Here is a 21,382-nt window from a genome sequence, read left to right on the forward strand (position 1 = left end):
CTTTTGTCCATATGTCTCGCTGCATGTTGTGTAGTTTATCTCAGACTTTAGACATATCTGTTGCCAGTTACAGACTGTGAGTTTTGTTTTCTTGAACAATAAACTGATTTCCCCATGAAACAAAAAGAAGGTAACTTCCCTGTTTCCCAGTCATAGAATGTTTTAAATCCATCTCTTGCTAATTTTAACCAGGAGACAAAATTAGTTTGTTGGTTCCAAAATCAGACAAAACTTTTCTGTTGTGTTTTGATTTCAGAAAGTTTAATAACATAACTAAACCTGGTTCATACCCTCTGCCTCCTACGGATGATTGTATTGACCAAACTGGTAATGCTAAATTTATCAGTAAGATAGACATACGAAAGGATGATTGGCAAGTCCCTTTATCTAAAATGACACAAAAAATCTGCCTTCTTTACACCCTGTGGTTTAAATTCATACATTATGCTCTTTGGTTGAGGAATGGACCGGAACTTTGGACGAATAAGGTTTTTGGGCATTTAGAGGGTTGTGCTGTATATCTGGATGACATTGTTGTGTATTGGTCTTCTCTGGAATAACATTGTTTGACCTTCTGGCAGATTCACAGCTCCAATGAATGCAGCAAAATGCCTTGCTCAAGCTCTTCTCAGCTCTTATCTTGGTCATCCAGTGAGTCCAGTGAGTACGTCCTGTTCATGCAAAAGTAGAGGCTATTGAAAAGTGTTCACCAAAAACAACTAAGAAGGAATTCATGAAATTCTGAGGTTTATTTGGATAACACAAAGCCTTATGCAGAAACTTTTCAACGTGCATGAAAGAATCAAGGTCACAGTCCAGGTACATCTTTGATGAGTGAATAACATTATAACATAATATAAAACTCAAAAAGTCTATATGACATAATACTATCCCTTTAAGAAAAGTTGCACATTGCATAAAGTAAATTTCTGTGACAATCATCCATTTTTCAGTGTTGGGGTGATGCTACGTCTAAAGAGGTGAACAGGGCAAAGGAGGAATGTGAGCTGTTCATATTACATCTGTTTGTGTGACTGTCTGAGGGTCATGGCGGGAAAATGCTTGTTGCCATATATGTTTGTGATTATGCACTTTTTGTGACACATCTATACATTCAACTTGGAAAGTCAACTATCAATCAAGTCTCTTATAAACATTCAAATTAAAAGCAGAAACTTTGACCCATTTAAAAAACATACATAAAATAAAATGTATTGATGTTCAGTTTATAGATATGAACAAAAGGTATAAAACCTAAAACATCATTACTATGGAGAAATTTTCACTATCTTTAATAGAGTCCTGCTTTAGATCAGAAATCAGCACAGCTCTCTGAACATCATTATCTCTGTAAGCCTCAAGTTTGGTCTTTGACTAGGACATTCCAACCCAATAATTATTTTGTTATCTTGTTGTTGACCCAGTTTCAAACAAGCTTCAGCTACTGGACAGATGGACCAACTTTTTTTTCTAAAAGAATTTACAAAGAAAATTGAATTAAGGAGTTTAAAACAAGACCTCCATTATCATGCTGAACTACATCTAAAAGCATCTACACGGTTATGACATTTTATTTCCAAACTTGATGGCAAACTCAAGTCCCTAAGCTGCATTATTTGATATTGTAGATATGCTCATATTCTTAATAGCAGGGGTGAACCAGTCAACCACAGTATGGAACAGGTGTTTGTTTCTGAGGTCTGAGTTGCTGCTTTTTACAGACTGGGAGAGGTTTCCTACAACCTGGTTTAGTCAATTTTCGTTGCAAAGATAAATACTACCAGGAAAAGTTAAACTATAGTTAAACTATGTGACAGTCAAGTGTTTTTGTTTAATGTGGAAATTCAATTTCCAAACATTAATGAAGCTTTTTCCACATTTTTCACATGTATAAGGTTTCTCACCTGTGTGAATTCTTCTGTGGTCATTCAAATTTGAACTTGTTTTAAAACATTTTCCACATATGTCGCAAGAAAAAGATCTCTCACCTGTGTGAATTTTCAAGTGTACGTTTAAATGATCAATTCGAGAGAAAGTTTTTCCACATGCTTTACATAAAAACGGTCTCTCACCTGTATGATTTCTCTCGTGAGTGATTAAGCTACTAATTTGAAAGAAACTCTGTCCGCAAGTTTCACAAGTGAAAGGCTTCTCACCTGTATGAATTCTCTTATGAATGGTTAAACTACACATGTGAGAGAAACTTTTTCCGCATGTTTGACAAGAAAAAGGCTTCTCACCTGTATGAGTTCTTTTGTGGACATTTAAATTACCAATTCGGGAGAAACATTTTCCACAAGCCTGGCATGAAAAAGGCTTCTCACCTGTATGTGTTCTCTTGTGGACATTTAAATCACCAATTCGAGTGAAACTTTTTCCACATGACTGACACAAAAAAGATTCCTCTCCGGTATGAATTTTCTTGTGCCGTTTTAAAGCGCTAATTTTAGAGAAACCTTTACTACACGATTCACATGAAAAAGGCCATTCACCAGTGTGGCTTCTGTGATGGTTTTTTAAGTTAGCCTGATGTTTGTACCATCTTCCACATATGTCACATTTGAAAGACCTTTTCTTTGAGTCAATATGAGACTGACTGTCTGATACAGAAGAGCTGCTTCCTTCCTGATCTTTGCTCTCAATTACAGGAGATATTTGAAAAGAAAGCTCCTCAAGTTTTGGTTCTCTAATCAAACTACCGTCCTGCAGAGTAGAAGTTTCACTCAAAGTAACAATCTGCTTCTGTTCAAGCTGATCTCCCTCCTGATTTCCGCAGAGGTCTTTCTGGTCCGGTCCAGTTGGTACGTGTTCTGGTGGCTGCTGTTCATGTTGAACCACTGAAAAATCTGGTTCCTTATTTCCTTCATTTATCAGCTGAGATTCTGCATCATCCTCTTCTTTTTAATCAATTCAGAATCTTCCCATTGTTCAATAAGTAGAAAACCTGATTCCTCCTCTTTTTCTTTATTACATGGATCTCCTAATACTAATGGTTTAACCTCCAATTGTTCTGGGTCAACCTCTTCCTCTTTAATCTGTTTAGGTTCTGCTTCCTCCTGGTCATCACTGGATCTCCTCCTGTTGTGACGTACCTGGGGGATGGCAGACATTTCCTCCTCAGTAGAGATATGTGGCTTTTGGAGGTCTGTGGGAATAATGGAAGATATCATTAATATAATTAAATTGATGACTGTTTCATGCATCAGTCTGATTGTTCCTGGAGGTGAGTAACCTCCAGGAACCTGATGAAGAACTGTCCTCCCAGCAACTGTCACGTGTCCACAACAGAAAAATTGATGTGAATCAAAAAGCTGCACATGTGACTGCGGTCAGGTAGCAGCCAGATAACTGTCCTCTCTTTAAAGCAGTGGCCAGTAGACATTTTGAAGGTACAGCTGGTCACACACCACTATATTACACATACTTTCTCTGAAACATATACACAATGAACAAATGAGGTAAGACTCACATTGCACATATTTTACTATACATACATGTCGATACAATTTATGCTGAGTTTGAATTTTGATAATAAATAAATGTTTGTCTGAAAATAATCCTATGACCATTGGTAGCATTGATATGTTTAATGAGTGGATATAATTGAACTCCATGTGGTTTTTCAGAGACTAACAAATTTTCTGTTTGTGCTGCAGCATTTTAGCCTGAGCTACAAAGCTATCAACCCTGGTAGCATCAGAGCTAGCAGCTAAAAACAGAGGCTACTGAACTATCGACACCAACGGATCTCTGTCTGCAGTGAACACATCAGAACCTTCATCCAGACCTACCAGAACCGATTCGGTTGAGTTTTAATGTCTGGTTTCCAGTTAATCCTCATCATTATTCACTGAGCATCGAGCTCTTCCTCGTAGCTAATGATTTTTTTTTTTTTCAACCTCTGTGAAGATTTCCTCCGCAGCAGCAGTTAGTCTCTCTCTGATAAACTCTCTGAGATGCTGAACTGAACACATGGTTGCTGAAATATTAGCTCAGAGAAACAACACAATCGTCTTTCTGCTAAGTCATTACAAGCTGCTGCCTTTTATTTTACTTCAGGTTGAGATCACAACGAGAGAAACAAGCCGATTTGTCAACTTCCGCCCCCTGGAGCCCTGGACTGGAACAGCAGCTGCTATTAATGGAACAGGCGTTATCTTAAAGAATATTTGCTTCTTTAACATTTACTTTCCTTCAATCATCATATGTGTACATTCTAATGTGGAAACAAAATGCAGCACGTTTGTGCTGGATAAAACAAATACAAATACACACAATTTGCTGCCGGGAGGGAGACTAAGTAGCCGATTGGTTCATTACTGCCCCCTGCTGGACTAGAGGGAAAGGCTTCTCTGCAATATCTAACAAAATGATATAATTTTCATTGCATCAATTTGCTACTTTGGATGAAGTATGTGGGGAAACATTAAAGCTAAAATACAAGTGAATCAATAACAACAAAGACACCAACAAAATTCTCAGTCCGCCAGAAAAAGGCACCAGCACCTCCCGACCCCATTAGGGTTAAGGGTGTACAGAAAATGGAAGGATGAATGATATCACTTTATGAGTCAGCAATGATTTCAATGTCAGCTGATTTCCTTCAGCATTTCCTGAATGATTGACACAGTTAAGCTGTATGTTGTCAGAGGAAATATAGGGATGGTCCAGACTGCTGAAAATACTAACTGAAGCAAATAAATCATAAATAAATAAATCAGTCACTGCAACATTTTGAACCAAATGTTGGCATTTATTAAATACAGTTCAGTTGAAGTTATAACCATAGAGACAGTGATGACTGTGTTCAGACCTCTGAACTGATCTGGGAATAATCTGAAGCAACCAAACACTGATTTTCCATAAATCAGAGCCTCTCTGCTGTCTGTCATTTAAACACCCAAAGGCCTTAAGACAATTTTTCTAAAAACATAACACTCAATGGAAGCTGCATAAAATTTCAAGTCAGTGAACATTTTAATTCAAAATAAACCCTTATGCTTAAGTGTAACATTATAAACTCTAAATGTAAAAACATTCAACAAAAGGTAACTGAGATTCAATGCTAAGTAGCCAAAGTTGCTAACCATCTTCATTTTAGATCATTTATGTTTACAAAAATCTGTTTCTGCACAACTCTCTGGATTTCAGTAAGTTTGAAGTCTTTCCTTTGACTAGACCTGGGAAGTCCTGAAAATCTTTTGTCCTGCAGGTTTTAGAAGCATCCTGTTCCAACACACCTGACGAATGGCTCATTAGTTGACAGCATGCTGAAGACAAATTCAATCATATAATTAATCTGTGTTGGAGCAGAGAAGCATCTAAAACTTTCCGGACAGTAGAAAATGACTAGGGAAGGAGATCCCGGGACTAGGCTATTCCAACACTGTTATTCTTTTCTTGTCTTGCTGGTGACCCAGTTTGGACCAGGGTCTTCAAATCATAGGATGAGTCGTTACAGACCAATTTCACATTAAAAAGGCCCTCACTGTGAATATTTATGTGATGAATTTTAGGGTAAACTTTTCCAGATTTAGCAAATGAATGGCTCCTTAACGTGAATGAATTCTCTTGTGAACATTTAAAGAACTAATTTGAGAGAAGCGTTTCCCACATGTTTCACAAGGAAAAGGCCTCTCACCTGTATGAACTGACTTATGTTTATTCAAAGAACTAATTGAGTGAATTTCTTTCCACATACTTGGCATGAAAATGGTTTCTCACCTGTATGAATTCTCATGTGGACCTTTAAACTACTAAACTGAGTGAATTTCTTTCTGCATGACTGGCATGAAAATGGTTTCTCACCGGTGTGAATGTCCTTGTGCCGTTTCAAACCACTGATCTGAGTGAATTTTTTTCTGCATACATGGCATGAAAATGGTTTCTCACCTGTATGAATTCTCATGTGGACGTTTAAATTACAAATTTGAGAAAATGTTTTTTTACATACTTGGCATAAAAAGGGTTTCTCACCAGTATGAATTCTCTTATGGACATTTAAATTACCAAGATGAGAGAAACATTTTCTGCATGTTTCACATGAAAAAGCCTTTCACTATTGTGGGTTCTGGAATGGTTTTCAAAATTATGCTGATTTTCAAAACATTTCCCACAAACATCACATTTGAAAGACCTTTTCTTTGCATCAGTATGAGGTCGACTCTCAGAGACAGTGATGCTGCTTCCTTCCTGATCTTTGCTCTCAATTTCATTAGAGATGTGAAAGTGATGTTCAGTCTTTGGTTCTCTACTCAAATCACCTTCCTGATTATCAGAAGTATCCATAAAAGCAACAATCTGCTTCTGGACAAGTTGCTTTCCCGGCTGAATACTGCAGAGGTCCTTCTGGTCCCGTCCAGTTGGAAAATATTCTAGTTCCTGCTGTTCATGTTTAAGCAGTGAGTAATCTGGTTCCTCATTTTCTTCACGACTATGTGGATGTTCTGGTTCCTCCTCTCTTGGCCCTTTAGGTTCTATTTTCCAATGATCTTCTGTCAGTGGAGGCTCTGGGTCCTGTTCGTCTTGTTTAATCAGTGGAGGTTCTGGTTCCATCTGTTCCTCTTCAGGCCACTGAAGTTCTGCTTCCTCCTGGTCATGACTGGACCTCATCCCCTGGAAACAAACCTGTTGAATGGCAGAAGTTTTCTCCTCAATGGAGACATGTGGATTTTGGAGGTCTGTGGGGGCAAATGAAGACATCATTAATATAATTACATTGATGAACGTCTCATGCACCAATCTGTTTTTTTTGATGATTATCAACTGTGAGAAGTCAAATAAATCTAACAACGTTGCCTAAATGGGTGTAGTGATGGACTCAGGCCTGTACCTTCACTCATGTGAAGACCATTATAAAATCGACCTTCTATCACCTGTAGAACATTTCCAGGATTAAAGGATTAATGTCCCAGCAAGGTAGAGAGAAACGTGTTCATTACTGCACCAGTGTCTTCACAGTACTATGAGACTGCAATGTAACAGTAATTCAGTTACAGGCTATATCAGTTATTACAACATAGTTGTTCTTGGGTTCAATCAGACATTTCTGAATCAAATTAAAAAAGTGCATTTTATGAGTTTTCAAAAATATGTTTGCTTAGTATCAAATGACTCTACCTTTTTAACTCCTACCATAATGAGTTTGACTACAAGTGTAAATTGCTCTTGGGCTCTTTTGAGATTCACACGTCATGCATAACAAGTTTTAGTGCAAATCGGATGATGCATCTGTGACATAGAGATATTATGTTTACGGCGAGGGATTCGCCATTGGGCCACGGCCACCTGGTTCAGCCAGCATTGACAGACATCATCATGTCATTGTATGTCACTTTGCAGAGGCTGAAAGCTAAATGAATCAAAGAGTAAAAGTAAAAGCTGCTGAACTGGATACAAGCTTTGCTATCTGCTAAAGCTAGCATCTGGACGTTGCTAACAGCTACCATGGTAACAGGGGGGAGAAAAATCAACAACCAAGAGCTTGATTTTATTTCATTGTTACTTTCTCTTTGATATTCGGAGCCTGAACTAACCGACTTCCGTTACTTCTTACCGATTCTGGTGAGTTTTATCTGAGGTTTCCAGCAGATTTCCAGCAGTTTGATGTCTTCCTCGTAGCTAATGATGGTTTTTTTCAACCTCTGTGAAGATTTCCTCCGCAGCAGCAGTTAGTCTCTCTCTGATAAACTCTCTGAGATGCTGAACTGAACACATGGTTAATTAAATATTCAGCTGAGAAACAGCACAACCGTTTTCCAGCCTTTACACACAATTTGCTGCTGAAGCCTTTTGTTTTACTCCTGCTGGAAGTGAGACAAAGTAACCGATTGGGCCATTTACTGCCCCCTGCTGGACTAGAACGTAACCGCAGCGTGGGAAAAACAAACAAAATACAAACAAAAAAACATTCATTAATGGAGCACATATTAACAAAGAATAGTTTCTGCAAAAAATTATGTTCAGCTGTTTCAGTGCTGGTTTCATATGTGTTACATTCTAATAATACCTGTGGGGACACGAGTCAGTGTTTAATTCCACCTTTTAATTTTTCAAGGATATCTGTTGCTTGTTTTTTAATGTAGCTTTAAAGCTACATTAAAATATTAATAATATTATCTTTTGTATTATTTGAACATCGTGAATTACTTGCAGCATAACAGGAGCATCGTTCGGTTACAATTGAAAAGTAATCTTTCAAGCACTGATGTGGCTAAATTCAGCACCAAACTGAATGCATTTGTGTGAAATGATTGTTGAAACTTTTATAACTTAAAAATAACTATTCACATATCACATATCTTAGAACAAGTACAGAAAGGCTTATTTTAATTTATATTGTTTTATTTTGGTAGAAATGATAATGTCACTTTCTAATGAGTAAAAAATAATTCTGAATTTGTGTTTAGACATCTTCTTTACTCTGTATGAGATAACTCTCCTCCCTCTGAAAAATGTTTTTGCCAACAATTTGGTACATAGACAGTTAATTCAAAATGGACATACTTAATTTCACAATTTAAAACATTATGCTGTGTTATGGCAAGCCATGTTACTGTATTTTCATAATGAAGCTTTGTCAACCAGAGCTATTGATAATTTCTTTCAAAGTTTCTTAAAAGCACCTATCAGCTCTTCTGCAGCTATTTTATTGCACTTTATATCTTTGTTTTATGTTTGATTTTGTCCATATATTTTTGATGTTTGACATAAATCCATCTAACTGCTTCATCACAATTGCTGATATTGGAACATTTTTTTGTATTTCCTTGCAAAACTGACTTGATGTTCTTGATGAAGATTTTATTTTCAATCCAAATAAGAAACAACTTTTAAATCAGACTTCATATTCATAGACACAAAACACAACCACAGAAATAATCAATTTGGAATTTTATTTACAGTGATTAAAACACACATCTCTTCCATATAACTAATAATAAACCAGTATTAAACAACCCTAGATTAAAATGCCATGTAAGACCACAATCATCCTGTAGAGGGCAGCATTCTATCACTAACACAGCTAACTTGTGGAGACATGTGACAGCTTTTCCCTTTAGTTTCTCCTTAGTTCCCAAGAGACTATATCTGTTGTTTCATGTCTGTAAGGACTCAACAAAATGTAGCAAAACAAAATCTTAATCAAAAAACATTTTTCACTTTTTCAACCAGATGAATAATTTGTCATTTTATTACTGATTTCACAGTCTTTGCCAGTAAAAGCAACAAGGAGTAAAATATAGCAAATAGTCTTGTGTTAATCAGATGTTTTAAAGATGCATGTAGGAAAAATAACAAAATCAATAAAACCAAGACACCAGGTTTGAAGACACACAAGTCCGGACCATCTCTGGCTATTGATACCTGATTAGTTTAAACACAAACCAAAAACAATTAAGAAAATATGTTAGAGAATTAAAATTCTCCTTGAAACTCAGAATTTTGTGGATTCTGTCTATTTGGGTTCACAGAGCTCTGCATGACATGCAAAACCAATCCAAAGCCCAGCATGTAGCGGCTCAGTGAATGTGGTCTGGACTCTGTGGATCAGAGTCATGGATTCAGAGACTCTGTAGAAGGACAGGATACCTGCTCTGTGATCCAGGTACACTCCCACTCTGGAGGAAACTGGACCGGAGATGGATTTCCAGATGTCATTATGACCAAATTTAAAATTGTGTGAACGACATTCTAATGCCCATGATTTGTCATTAGCTCCAAATAAACTTTTATTACTTCTTCCTGCTCTGATGATACTGTTGTAAGCGACGGCTACATAAATTCTCCCTTTCCTCTCCACCTCCCAGTAACAACATCCAGTCAGACTTTCTCTACTCAGAACCTGACGCCAATGAGTGAATCTTTCTGCGTGACGAGAAAGAAACTGAGGCTCACCCATCCTTTTCACCTTTCTGTCCTCTTTTGATAGTGCCAGCCATACATTTGCAGTGTTTGGATTTAGTGTGAGGTCCTTTGAATGTCTTAAAAATCCAGCTCTGCTTTTTGGTTCTTGTTCTGACAGTGAAACATTCACCTCAGTGAGACTCAGTAAGCTTCCTCTCCACGGGTCTCTCAGGATGTCCTGCAGTTCAACTTGGAGCTCTGACACAGACGCTAAGATGTCCTCAAAGTATCTCAGAGGATTAATATTGATGCTGGATGAGTTTGTGGATTCACTAAATACTGGCATTGAGCTGTAACCGCAGAGAAACTGGTTGTGATCCTCTATCTTTGAGAGCTCCTTCAGCTCAGCGTTTTTCCTCTTCAGCTCAGTGATCTCCTGCTGCAGCTTCTCCTGAACATCTTTGACTTGACGCACTTCAGTTTCCTGCTGGAATCTGATCTGCTGCTTCACATCAGAGCTTCTTTTCTGGAGGAGACGGATCAGCTCAGTGAAGATCTCCTCACATTCCTCCACTGCTTTATCAGCAGAGTGATTGATGTCCTCCACCTCCTGCTGAAGCAGCTTCACATCTTCCTCTCTGACCTGCAATCGCTGCTTGATGCTTCCTCGTCTCTTCTTCAGCTCTCTCTGCCTCTCAGTCCATTCGACTGAAGCTGACACTGTGTTGTGCCCTTGATGCTCATCCATTAAACAGAAGCTACAGATGCACTTCTGGTCAGTGCGGCAGAATATCTTCATTACATGATCATGTTTAGAGCAGATGTTCTTCTTGAGATTCTTGGTGGGCTCCACCAGGTGGTGTTGCTTAAATGTGTCAGAATTATAATGAGGCTGAAGGTGTTTCTCACAGTAAGAGGCCAGACAGACTAAACAGGACTTGGTGGCTTTCAGTTTTGTTCCAGTGCAGAAATCACAGGCCACATCTTTAGGTCCAGCATAGCGGTGGTCAGCAGGAGCAGCTTGGAGTCCAGTGTTCTTCAGGTCCTCCACTACAGTTGCAAAAACAACGTTTTTCTTCAGAGCAGGCCTTGGAGAGAATTTCTCCCGGCACTGAGGGCAGCTGTATATTCTCTTCAGATCCTCCACATTCCAGTGTCTTTTAATGCAGTTCATACAGTAACTGTGTCCACAGGGAATCGTCACCGGATCCTTCAGTAGATCCAGGCAGATCGAACAGGAGAAAGTTTCTCGGTCCAGTTTATTCTGCTCCATTTCTGCTCTCAGTCAGTGACTGTGTGAGTTTCATTTCCTGAAATTGTGCTCTGAGTATTTATTCCTTCAGAGGAATGTAGACTCTCAAGCCTTACACTAATTTGCATCATGGTAACACCCACCTTCAACCATCGAGTCTAAAAAAAGAATGTGGATAGACTGGAGCTGCTGCGAGGAGGTGGTTAAAGAGAGACATGTCCATCGAAAGACAGAGATGTTTTTCAATAATGTTTGTTTTTACCAGACCCACTGACAGTTTTGCCCGTTTGTGAACCATGATGCTTTGAGATGTGACCCCATTTGATATGATTTGATATCAAGTCATATCAAAATGTGATATGATGTGATATGTAAAAGTAAAGATATGACTGACGCTGCATTCTGACCTCTGTTTTGGTTGTCCATTCGTTCTCCTCCAGAAAAATTAGTCATTGTTAATGATTTATGACTATGCATGATATCAATAACAGAACCATGGCTTTACATCTTTCAGTTCAGTTTCTGTGCTCACCACAGTACTGAGACGGCCCGTGTCAAAGTGTTTAATCACATAAATACAGACTGTGAAAGAACCACAGTGACGTATTGTTGAACCTCAGTGCAGCAATTGAAACTGTCGTCCATAACATGTCATTAAAGTGACTGCAGAGTTGAGTTGTACAATACCTGACAGGTTTAAGTCTTACCTAAAGGATAAGGATTCTTTGAGTGAGCAGGTAGCTGTTTACCAAAGTGGAAAGATAAGACATGTGGACCTTGGTAAGCTGGAGGTGCTGAACTCCAGGTTTGAAAAAAAGACCTGAGACTGCCGGATCTGTTTCCTGCCTTCCACTGAACTAAAATAACATTTTGGGATTTTATTGAAATTGACAAATAAACCGTGTTGAACAAACTGACTTGATTGACTGATGTTATGGATTCTGTGTTTTCCTCTACCTCATTTTTCTACTGACACACACACTGCTGCTGCTTACATAACCACATCACACAAGACAAGATTCACTACACTATAAATATTCTGTGAATTCTTCACACACCAAAACCATAACTGTAAAAATGATATATAGTAAAATCACAACCCAGTATAAACATGTATTTTCAAACTGGATTCCATTGAAACATTTCAGTGGCACGTTGACAAAATAAACACTTTTCAATGCAAAAGACGTCAACTTTTGGCTGATTGACCCATTCAATGTTGATTCTTAACCATCAGCTGTTCTGCTGATGGTTTCAACAGCAGCTTCAGAGAACCTGCAGTTCTGAGGTTCCTTCTGCAGAATTCTGAGCAAACCGTGATCAAGATATATTCCTTTGACCAATCAGTGCAATACAGTCACCTGCATAGTTTTGATATCCAAAGGTCTTGCAGTTCCAGAAACAACCTTCCTCCGCCAGCGAAGAGGTTTGCACAGGATGTGTCCTGTGTTGCCCTCCTGGTGGCACACAGGCAAACAGCTCAGGGCTCAGATTCAGTTCAAGACTGAGGAACTCTGAAGATCAAAATAAAAATGTACACACTGATTCATCCAAAATAACTTTTAATGAATTGGTGGACATTTATCTAAGACTTTTCACACAGGAGAATCTGTATAAGATCATGACTCATCATTTTCAACAAGACAACAGATCTGGAAACAAAGCTGGAAAACTTAACCTTCACTAAAGTAACATCCACTGAAGGCAAGCCAAGCTTTTTCCTTCGATTTAATCCATTTTCAAACTCTTTGCAGATTATAACACAATACTTGTTTGGGTGTCCATGTCTGGGTTCTCAGAACCTTATTGTTTTACATAGTGAGATTTGCTGCATGGTTTACACATTAACACTAATGTAACCAACTTTCTGAGTTTTCCTGGGCCACAAACCAAGACCCGCGTCCTGCAGAGCGTTGCTAAACTGCTGCAATGCCTTCTGGTAGCGCCCAGCAGCCATCTTGGATGCGGGATAAGACGCTGTGGTGGCTCCAGGACCCAAAACAGGAATTTTTAGCTGTAAAAGAAGAAAGTAGCTTAGTCTGTTAATATTGTTTAATAGCTGAGAAGTTCACTGTCCTTCTAAATGTGAAGAGAGACATTGAGTCAGTCGTGTGCCCTGGATTGTTGACAGTGGTAGCATTAGAACTTCTTCGGGTTTGAAGATGGCAGATTCTGCTGCTCAACTGAGCAACTCAAAAGGTAAGGAAAGTTTTTTAAGATAAATTATTTTTGCATTTTCATTTAATGATGGCTTCCTAGACCATGAAAGCCACCACTAAAGGCCTAGAAAGCCAGGTAGGCTAGCAAGGTACATCTTGCTCATCCCACCACCAAATGACCAGAAGATGCTCTGAAACTGTTTTTGGTCATTGAACCCTGGTTGCTAAAAGCTAGTTTCCAAAGTCACCAAAAATCTTCAGAAGTTATCCTGACCCTCAAACATATCAACCTAAAACCGAAAAGGGGAAAACAGCCAGAGAGCCGAACATCTCCCAGGTCAGTGAGAACATACTGAAATAGGTGAGAGGCTCTTGAAATGGAAGAGATGGTTTATATCTTTTTGAAGAAATAAAGTATAGATGGTTTATCATGAACTTCTCTGTATCAGACAAGTACTTATCTGTACTTGTCTGCAGGTCTTACAGACAAGTATTTGAACCTGCTTAGACAATTTTGCTGAGATTAACAGCAAGAATTCAGAAGAACTTCATAGATAATGGTGGTGGATCAAACTTTATCCTTTCATGGAATTTGAACTGGTAGCAGTCAGCTCTTGCTTACTGGAAGAGCTGACTGCTGCCAGTCATTTATTATAACTGGAACAATGAATGTTAGTCTGTTAGTCATAATAAATGACTGGCAGCAGTCAGCTCTTGACTTGTTGTGCGTTGCTCAAAATGTTGAGGGATCTTGTGCAACACACCTCTTAATTTCCAGAGAAAGCAGCTGTTTTCCCAGCAGTAACAGGATGTCAGGAATCTAACTTCTTCTTCAAGTCGAGACAAGTTTCTTTGTAAAGCCAATTTCACATCCCTGCACTTTGACTCTGAAGGTTGGATAATGTGATCAAATTAAAACTGTTTTAGTGACAATCTAAAGCCCAATTTTTGTCATTGTGACCAAATTTACAATCAGTCCCACTTCCGGCCTTGCTGGCAGTGTTGTACGTGACTCATGATGTCATTATTTTCTGTCTTCTACCTCTGGCACATTTACTGCTATCATTAACTGACAATGTGGACTTTCTGGTAATCAACAAACTGATCTCTATCCAACGAATCGCAAAGAATGCAATCTGTCAGGTCTTGTAGTCACGAAAGTCTTTTCTACTCTCACCTTTAATTTGGCAATCTGAACGATAAGGAACAAGGAAATGCTTTGAAACTCTGGATGCTTCACATTTTAGAAAGAACTAAAACAGAAACTTGATACATTTTTGTGATTCTCCGACTGAAGAGTTCATAATTACCAAGTAAAGCACTATTTGTTTTATTTAGTCTAATCTTTATCTTGCACATCAGATAAATGTTCCTTCAGTGAACCTGCAGTAGTTTCTGTTTTCACCTTGTTTTCCAGCCTCAGCCAGCAGCTGAACAGGAAGCGCCTGCATATTCGTGACCCATTCCCCGAGTCTTTGCTCCTCCCTGTAGAGCTGCTGATCTCCTCCAGAGTTCGTTCACCGAAACTCCAGTTCACACAAACATCGCCTGCTTTTCCAGCCGGGCAAACTTCTCTGCTGCCCAAATCTTCAAGACAGAAGAAAAAATGTTACGTCACAGTTCTGCTGAAAATGTAAGAAATCAGAGGAAATAGTCACACACATTATGTGAAACACATATGGCTCATAAGATGGGTTACTGGAGATGATTTTTTAAAAAGAGATGCATATATTTTTATTTTTTTGCATTCCATAAGATCCCTCTTTAATTTGATCTTAGGTCTAAGAAAACATTGTTTTGGATGAGAAAAGTTGAAATTATATCTTTCTATTTTATAAATGTAATGTTAAATCTCATAATTATGTTTTCTATCTCATCAATATGAATGCAAGTTACATTCATATATTCATATATATACATTCATATATAAATATGAATGTAAATATGACTCTATGACTTTCCGTCTCTTTGAAAGTCGAACTTATGACTTTTTTTTTTTTTAATTCATGGCAGAAATGGGCTTCCATATTTAAATTCACACTGAAACACAAAAGTTTTGGCTTCATATTCTTGGTTTCACATTTATGTGTGTGTCTGTCTTGTGGCGTGACGATGGTGCTGCAGTTCCATTGTCGAAACTTGTCGTGTTTAAGGAGTTCGGCGTGTTGTAAAAATGGCCGCTGGTTTCAGGTGAACCTACAGCCGAGGAGCAGCTGCTGTCGTCTGTAGAGGGACGGCAGGTGCTTGACCCGGGCCAGCCGGCGGGTCACGGCTCTGCCCAGGTGACCCGTGTGGCTCAGCCTGCCCACCGTCAGGCTGTGCAGGTAAATCGGCTCCACCAGATGAGAAAGGAGCGCCCCCTGGAGGCCAGCCACACTCCATCTATCAAAACAGTTTTTATTTCATTTCACTGGACATTTAGCTGCAAAAGGATATTAAAACACAATTAATATAATTACTTTGCAATTTTGTCTGTGCAGGACATGCTGGCCATGCAGACATGCTGACCCAGCGACGTTCTGGTCCATTTCTGATTGGTTCTGGTTGAGACGAGAGGCAGAGTTCCCTCACCACCGTTCACCTTCATCCTGAGGTGGCAGCGAAACCTCCTGCTGGGATCTAACAGAGAACAAAACCAGTTCAGAGCAAAATGGTCTCGTCCACCGCTGATGTAACGTTTCCTCTATGTTCTCCTCACTTAAAGGAAAACTGCTGAAACACTGAGATGAGAACTCACCTGCTTAAATTTGTTTTGGACCATAATAATAAATTACACCAACAAGATGACTTTGTATTTCTGTGTTTTTATCATGTGAAGCACTTTGAAATGCTGAAATGTTCTTTCCAAATATTCCTTTTCTGAATGGGTTTTATGGGATTTCTCACATGTGGGTGCGGTTTCGTATGGGCAGTTGAGTCGAGCGTCTCCACAAGGCGACAAGCTGACGTACATGTGGAATCGGATTCCCTCCCGCAGTCGGAAACGGTGAGTCGAGTCTTTATCTGGAACGAATATCGACTGGTCCTGCCCCTCTGGTCGCTCACTTTGGGGCAAAAACACTAAAAGATGTTTTTATTCTTTTATGTTTTACAACCTAAAACAAAATTTAAGTGGTGAAAGATTAGACCTGTGTGGAGCATTATGTTGGTCTGTGAATACTACACAATTTCTAAAAATAGTGAATCAAACTACACAGACAGGATTTGTATTATTTGAAATTCATTCAAATAATGAATGAATTATTCATTTGTGAATGAATAATTGATTCAAATAACAAGTTATTTGAAATTAATTAAAATAATAGAAATTTCCCAAATCATATGAACTTTTTTGATGCTCAAATCCAAACCTTTGACCAACTCCATGTTTGATAAAGTTGACAGGAAGAAAACAGATTTTACCAAAGCAGCAGCTCCAGCTGAGAGTAGAAGAACCGAACCAGCGCCCGTCTGCTGAGAACCTCAGCGTGGCAATCTCTCAGAGTCCAACCATCTTCATTCAGCCTGTCTGAGTCCAAACACTTTGTCCCCGTGGCCAGAGACACAACCTGGGCTGATCTGAGGTCAAATCCTGAGAATAAAAGGAAAATGAGATTAAATGGGGTCAATATGCAGGTGATGGACTGAGATTGTGTTAAATGTGACGGGAAGATGGACAGAGCTAAATTCAGATGCTACAACACACATGACTGGGATGTGCAAAACTTTTTATAACGGGCCAGTCAAAGTGCAGGCCTGCGTACAAAAGAAGATCTGTGGAAAAACTTGAAAACTGATGTTCACTGATGCTCTGCATCCGATCTGACTGACTCTCTTTCTGTGAAGCTGCCGATATAAATACTCATCATTTAAAGATTTGTATTAGCAAAAAATATGATGAAAAAGGACTCTATTTAGGTGGGAAGATAGAAAGCATTTTGTCTTCAGTTGATTTATAGTATCAATTGCAATTGTTTTAAATACTTAAATACCTAATCGGTATTAAAATTTAATTTGGCAGATTTGAAGTGAGTCACGATTGAAAACAAAGAACAAAAGAGGCAAAGAGAAACCAAAACTGATCAAATCAGGTGAAAAAGAGCAACTGGCGACACCTAGAGGACAGAGCAGCCTATTGCAAGAGAAAGAACAAAAATCCAAATACTAAGAGCCAAAGAGAAACATGGAAGCCAAGACAACCTGAACCTAAAAGCTAAAGATATGTTTTTAAAAATTCTGTTAATTTAATGTGAGAGCTTCCACTTCAGCTGGATCAGATTTCAGATTCCAGTGTTTGTTTTCACTCACCTCGGGTCATTACGATGCCGGCCAGCACCTTGTGACGGCCACGAGAGGAAGAGGAGCAGCCGTCTCTGAGCTGGGAGTATTTCTCTCTTACTAGGCGGTAGATTGATTCTGCAAAAAACTGCAGAAGAAGATTTTGTCACAGCTGACAGAGGATCATGCACAAAAAACATATTCTTGTCTTCTTGAGGTCAACTATGTATTTATTATAATCAAATTATTAATAACCAAATACATAAGAGATGTAACTGAGAAGCTTTGAAAAGCTGTTAGTGAGTTTACTAAACTATTTGCAGAAGAAACTAAACCAAACATACCTGGTAAGATTTTGTGTTTTTGCAGTGTTGATTGTAAATAAAACAATATTTTCTGTCAGATAAACAATTATCTTCAGATCATTTGCCCTTCACACCATCTCCCTGCTCCACATGCGTCTGCTGCTGCTCCGTCCCTAATGCGCTGCAGTAATGTTCATTAATGCCTCACGCTGCCTGACGGACACCGAAGCAGCGGAAAGAACAGACTCAGGACGCTCTGCACAAAGCTTCCAGCTTTTTTAAGTTTTTCATTTTGACCGTTAAATCTAGATTGCTTTATCTCCTCCAGCCTGTAATAAGCTTCCTATATATTTTTGTTTTTCAGAATTAGAGCTGCACAGACACAGGATATTTTTCACTGTTATGAACTGGCTTTATACATGTTACTGTTGATTATTTGTTTGTTCCTGTTGTTTTATTGCCTTAAAAAAAAGTTGAATATTTGGTTGTGCCACTGTTATGTATCTTCCTTGTTTGCATTTATTTTGTGAAGCACTATGTGTAGTTTGAGCCATTGGAAATGAGCAATATTAATAAATTTTGGTGTAAAAATGTTATGCAACATGTAACTAGTTACATTTACTCAACTACATTTACCTGAGTAACTTTTATGAAAAGACTTATTTTTAGCAGTATTTTTTTCATGGAGTACCTTTTACTTTTATTTGAGTAATTTTATTATAATTTTACTTGAGCAAAATTTCTGGATTTTCTGCTCACTGAATGAAAACCAAACATGTTTTAACCAAAACGTCAGCAGATTCAGACACACCTGCAGTTTGTCAAAGTTTCATAAGGTTTTTGTGGAAAAAATATATTTTGCCTGATTTAGTTATTTTTTGATACTTGACATATGAATTATTGTAAAGTCACTCAAAGATTGAATAAACTGATAACTTGATCGATTATTCAATCTTTGAGTGACTTTTTTTAGGCAAATATTTTTTCACCCTTACTTGAATAAATTCTTGTAAAACTACTCTTTAAATTTACTTGAGTGAAGATATGTTGAAGTCTTGCTGCTCTTGCTTGAGAACAGTTTTTATTTCCACTTCTGAATCACACCAGTTATGAACATGAACAAATGTCGTCATGATGTTTCATTTGTTTTCTTCGTTTCCTTCAATGCAACTTTACATTAAAAGTGAGCTTTACCTTCCAAATGGCACTTCGTGAAAACTGACTCTTTCATGTTTATGTCAGTGTTACGCACACTTCTTCAAATAATCAGTTGCCAATTTCACACTTTTGACATTGTTTTGCACATTTGAGCCACATTCTACCTCAGCCTCTGGGAATCAACATGAGAACAGGGACATTTCAGCTCATAATGAAGCTGTTTCGATGCTGCAGAGGAGCAGACATGACACCGTCCACCATCCTCAGGGCCAAAATTGTGCAAAACACGATCCATCTGGCTGGCGAACAATGCACCTCAGACTCATCTAACGGGACGGTTTAGGAAAGCGGAGATCGTTGAAGAGAAGAGGGTCAAACTCACATCATAGCATGAAGCTGATTCTCTGCTTCAAGGTCAGTAAAAAGTGTCCATAATGTTTTTATATACAGATTTACTCAACAAAAACCAAATCTGAACCAAGTATTTTTGTCTATTTCTAGTTCAAACATCTTGACATAAGATAAACTAACTTACATGTAATTTTTCATCAACATATTAAATATTTTTTAAAGTCAGCAAAACCTTGATATTGATGAAACATTTCTAGTTCCATTGGCAGATTATTTAACTTATAACAAGATATTTTCCCCATGTTATAATCTTCCAGTAGAACTAGTAGTTTTTCATCAATATTTAACAACTATTTACTGTAATTGTAAGTTAGTTTTTGTCTTATTTCAACTGTACTGAGATATACTTGGTAAGATTTTGTGTTTTTGCAGTGCAGCAGGGCTTTATCAAAGTTTCTTATTCTTCATGGATGTTTGCAAAGTGTGAAAAATGCTTATGTCTTTTTAAATCACCCTGAGGTTTCTTCTGCAACCTTACTGCTTTTAATTGCTTTTAAGAATTAAATCTTTGTAATTTCCCGAACCATATTTTAAGCAAAAAAGTCCAAACCCAAATAACTGCAAATAGGAAATAAAGAAGTTGCCATTTCAATTTAAATTAATCTTTAATCTGGAGCAAAATGAAACACAGCACTGAATAGGATAAATGGTAAATTCACCAATCAGTTGTCATAATTGGCTATTGACACCAGATTGAGATTCCTATGAGCCATTTAAAGAATTTATTTACTGTAGTTAAATAACAAGCAACATTATTGTGTTTTAACTTGGTTTGCCATATTTCAACAGAAATGCTGCATAACTGATTGAAAAAGCAGGCAGATTTCTAACGTTCAACTTTCACTTCTTCCTGCACTGCTTCCACTTGGTGTGCTTTCTTTGCCTTTAACTTTGTTCTCTTGCAAAAATAGGTTGAAATTCCTAAATTTACGTTTTAACTATCAACATAGTCTGGCTCCTTCCTGGTGACAGATTAGATTTACTAACAAAGATTTTGTGTTTTAATAGCAAAAGAAACTTAAACTACCTGAGGTAGCTGACATTTGGTCCTGCCTCCATGCAGGGTGTTCAGTTTCCGCTCTGGTTCCAGGTTCATGCTGAAAAGAGCCTGCAGGGCTGCAGCCGCCGCCTGAATCCTGGCCTGACTTTTACTGTGAGCGCAACCTTCGAATACCTTCCCTTCCAGTCGGACCACCACGATGAAGTTCCTCACTGGCGTACCGTGGACTTGCTCCACCTGACACAGGTATGTGAGTCCCGGTCGCAGCTCGTTGAGAATCGCCACCGGATTCAGCTGCCTTTTTGGACTTGCTGAGGAAACCAAGTCCAGGGTGAAATGAGGAGTTTTATTGTCCTTGTTGACATTGGGAAACATTTCCATCTTTGTCATCTTGTTGTGCAGGAAATCATAGTTGTCAAGCAGCGATGGTTCAAACTCTGCCAGGAAAGAATCTGCTGTGAAATCAAAGTTGTCCATGACGCTGTGAGTCTGAGAGAAGTTGGGGAACTGGATGAAGGACTGCAGAGCCGGCTCAGCTGCCCTCATCTTCACCTGCTTTTTCGTGGCTCCCTGACCCTCAAAGTGGAAACCGTCAACCTGCACTCCCACAGAGAACACCGGGCCGTGCAGAGGTCCGCTTTTAGACTCAACCTCATACTGCGAACCAGGTCGTAACTGGTCGAGCTGCACCACTGCGTTCCTCTGAGACTCAGTCCGGGCTGATGTTTTACACCATGACGGCTTCTGGAAACACGACCGACCTTTTCCACACAGAAACGGCAGATTTCTCTGCTTGTGTTTGGAGGAAGCAGCACAAACTGCTGATGGCTGATATCTGCTGACAAAGTCACTCATCCCAGTCACTTCTCGATTCTCTTTCACCTCTAAACGGCTCTCCCCTGTTGGGAAATAAAAATACAGAGTATCGATATATTGTGAAGTATTTCTGCAATTTCTTTTTAGTTCTACAACCTGTGTCTGTGTAAAATGTGAC

The 21,382-nt window shown here is 38.6% G+C and overlaps 3 protein-coding genes and 1 pseudogene across 3 annotated transcripts in view; all 4 read right to left on the reverse strand.

Moving 5' to 3' along the window:
• Positions 1–730: 730 nt before the first annotated feature.
• On the reverse strand, positions 731–2,901 carry LOC129351642 (zinc finger protein 239-like; the record flags this gene model as incomplete). The annotated part of the gene is made up of 1 exon (XM_055020592.1): positions 731–2,901. A coding segment is annotated over one exon (1,095 nt), but the record flags the coding sequence as incomplete, so codon positions are not given.
• A 2,756-nt stretch (positions 2,902–5,657) lies between these two features.
• LOC129351643 (zinc finger protein 816-like) lies at positions 5,658–7,838 on the reverse strand (annotated as a pseudogene).
• Positions 7,839–8,875: 1,037 nt separating this feature from the next.
• On the reverse strand, positions 8,876–11,139 carry LOC129351709 (tripartite motif-containing protein 16-like). The gene has a single exon (XM_055020637.1). It carries the CDS (start codon positions 11,117–11,119, stop codon positions 9,458–9,460), a length of 1,662 nt encoding a protein of 553 aa, XP_054876612.1. The 5' UTR covers positions 11,120–11,139; the 3' UTR covers positions 8,876–9,457.
• A 1,790-nt stretch (positions 11,140–12,929) lies between these two features.
• Positions 12,930–21,382, reverse strand: part of LOC129351701 (double-stranded RNA-specific editase B2-like) — a 39,891-nt gene continuing 31,438 nt past the window's right edge. The window contains exons 3-10 of the mRNA XM_055020630.1: positions 20,416–21,287; positions 17,545–17,662; positions 16,660–16,828; positions 16,144–16,301; positions 15,717–15,876; positions 15,458–15,639; positions 14,663–14,844; positions 12,930–13,112 (exon numbers count right to left, since the gene is read on the reverse strand). Of these exons, the coding sequence (XP_054876605.1) occupies positions 12,936–13,112; positions 14,663–14,844; positions 15,458–15,639; positions 15,717–15,876; positions 16,144–16,301; positions 16,660–16,828; positions 17,545–17,662; positions 20,416–21,287 (2,018 nt within the window). The 3' untranslated portion in view covers positions 12,930–12,935. The remainder of the gene's footprint in view (positions 13,113–14,662; positions 14,845–15,457; positions 15,640–15,716; positions 15,877–16,143; positions 16,302–16,659; positions 16,829–17,544; positions 17,663–20,415; positions 21,288–21,382) is intronic.

This window comes from Poeciliopsis prolifica, unplaced genomic scaffold (genome assembly GCF_027474105.1).
Source record: "Poeciliopsis prolifica strain line A6 unplaced genomic scaffold, Auburn_PproV2 SCAFFOLD069, whole genome shotgun sequence".
NCBI classification, from domain to species: domain Eukaryota; kingdom Metazoa; phylum Chordata; class Actinopteri; order Cyprinodontiformes; family Poeciliidae; genus Poeciliopsis; species Poeciliopsis prolifica.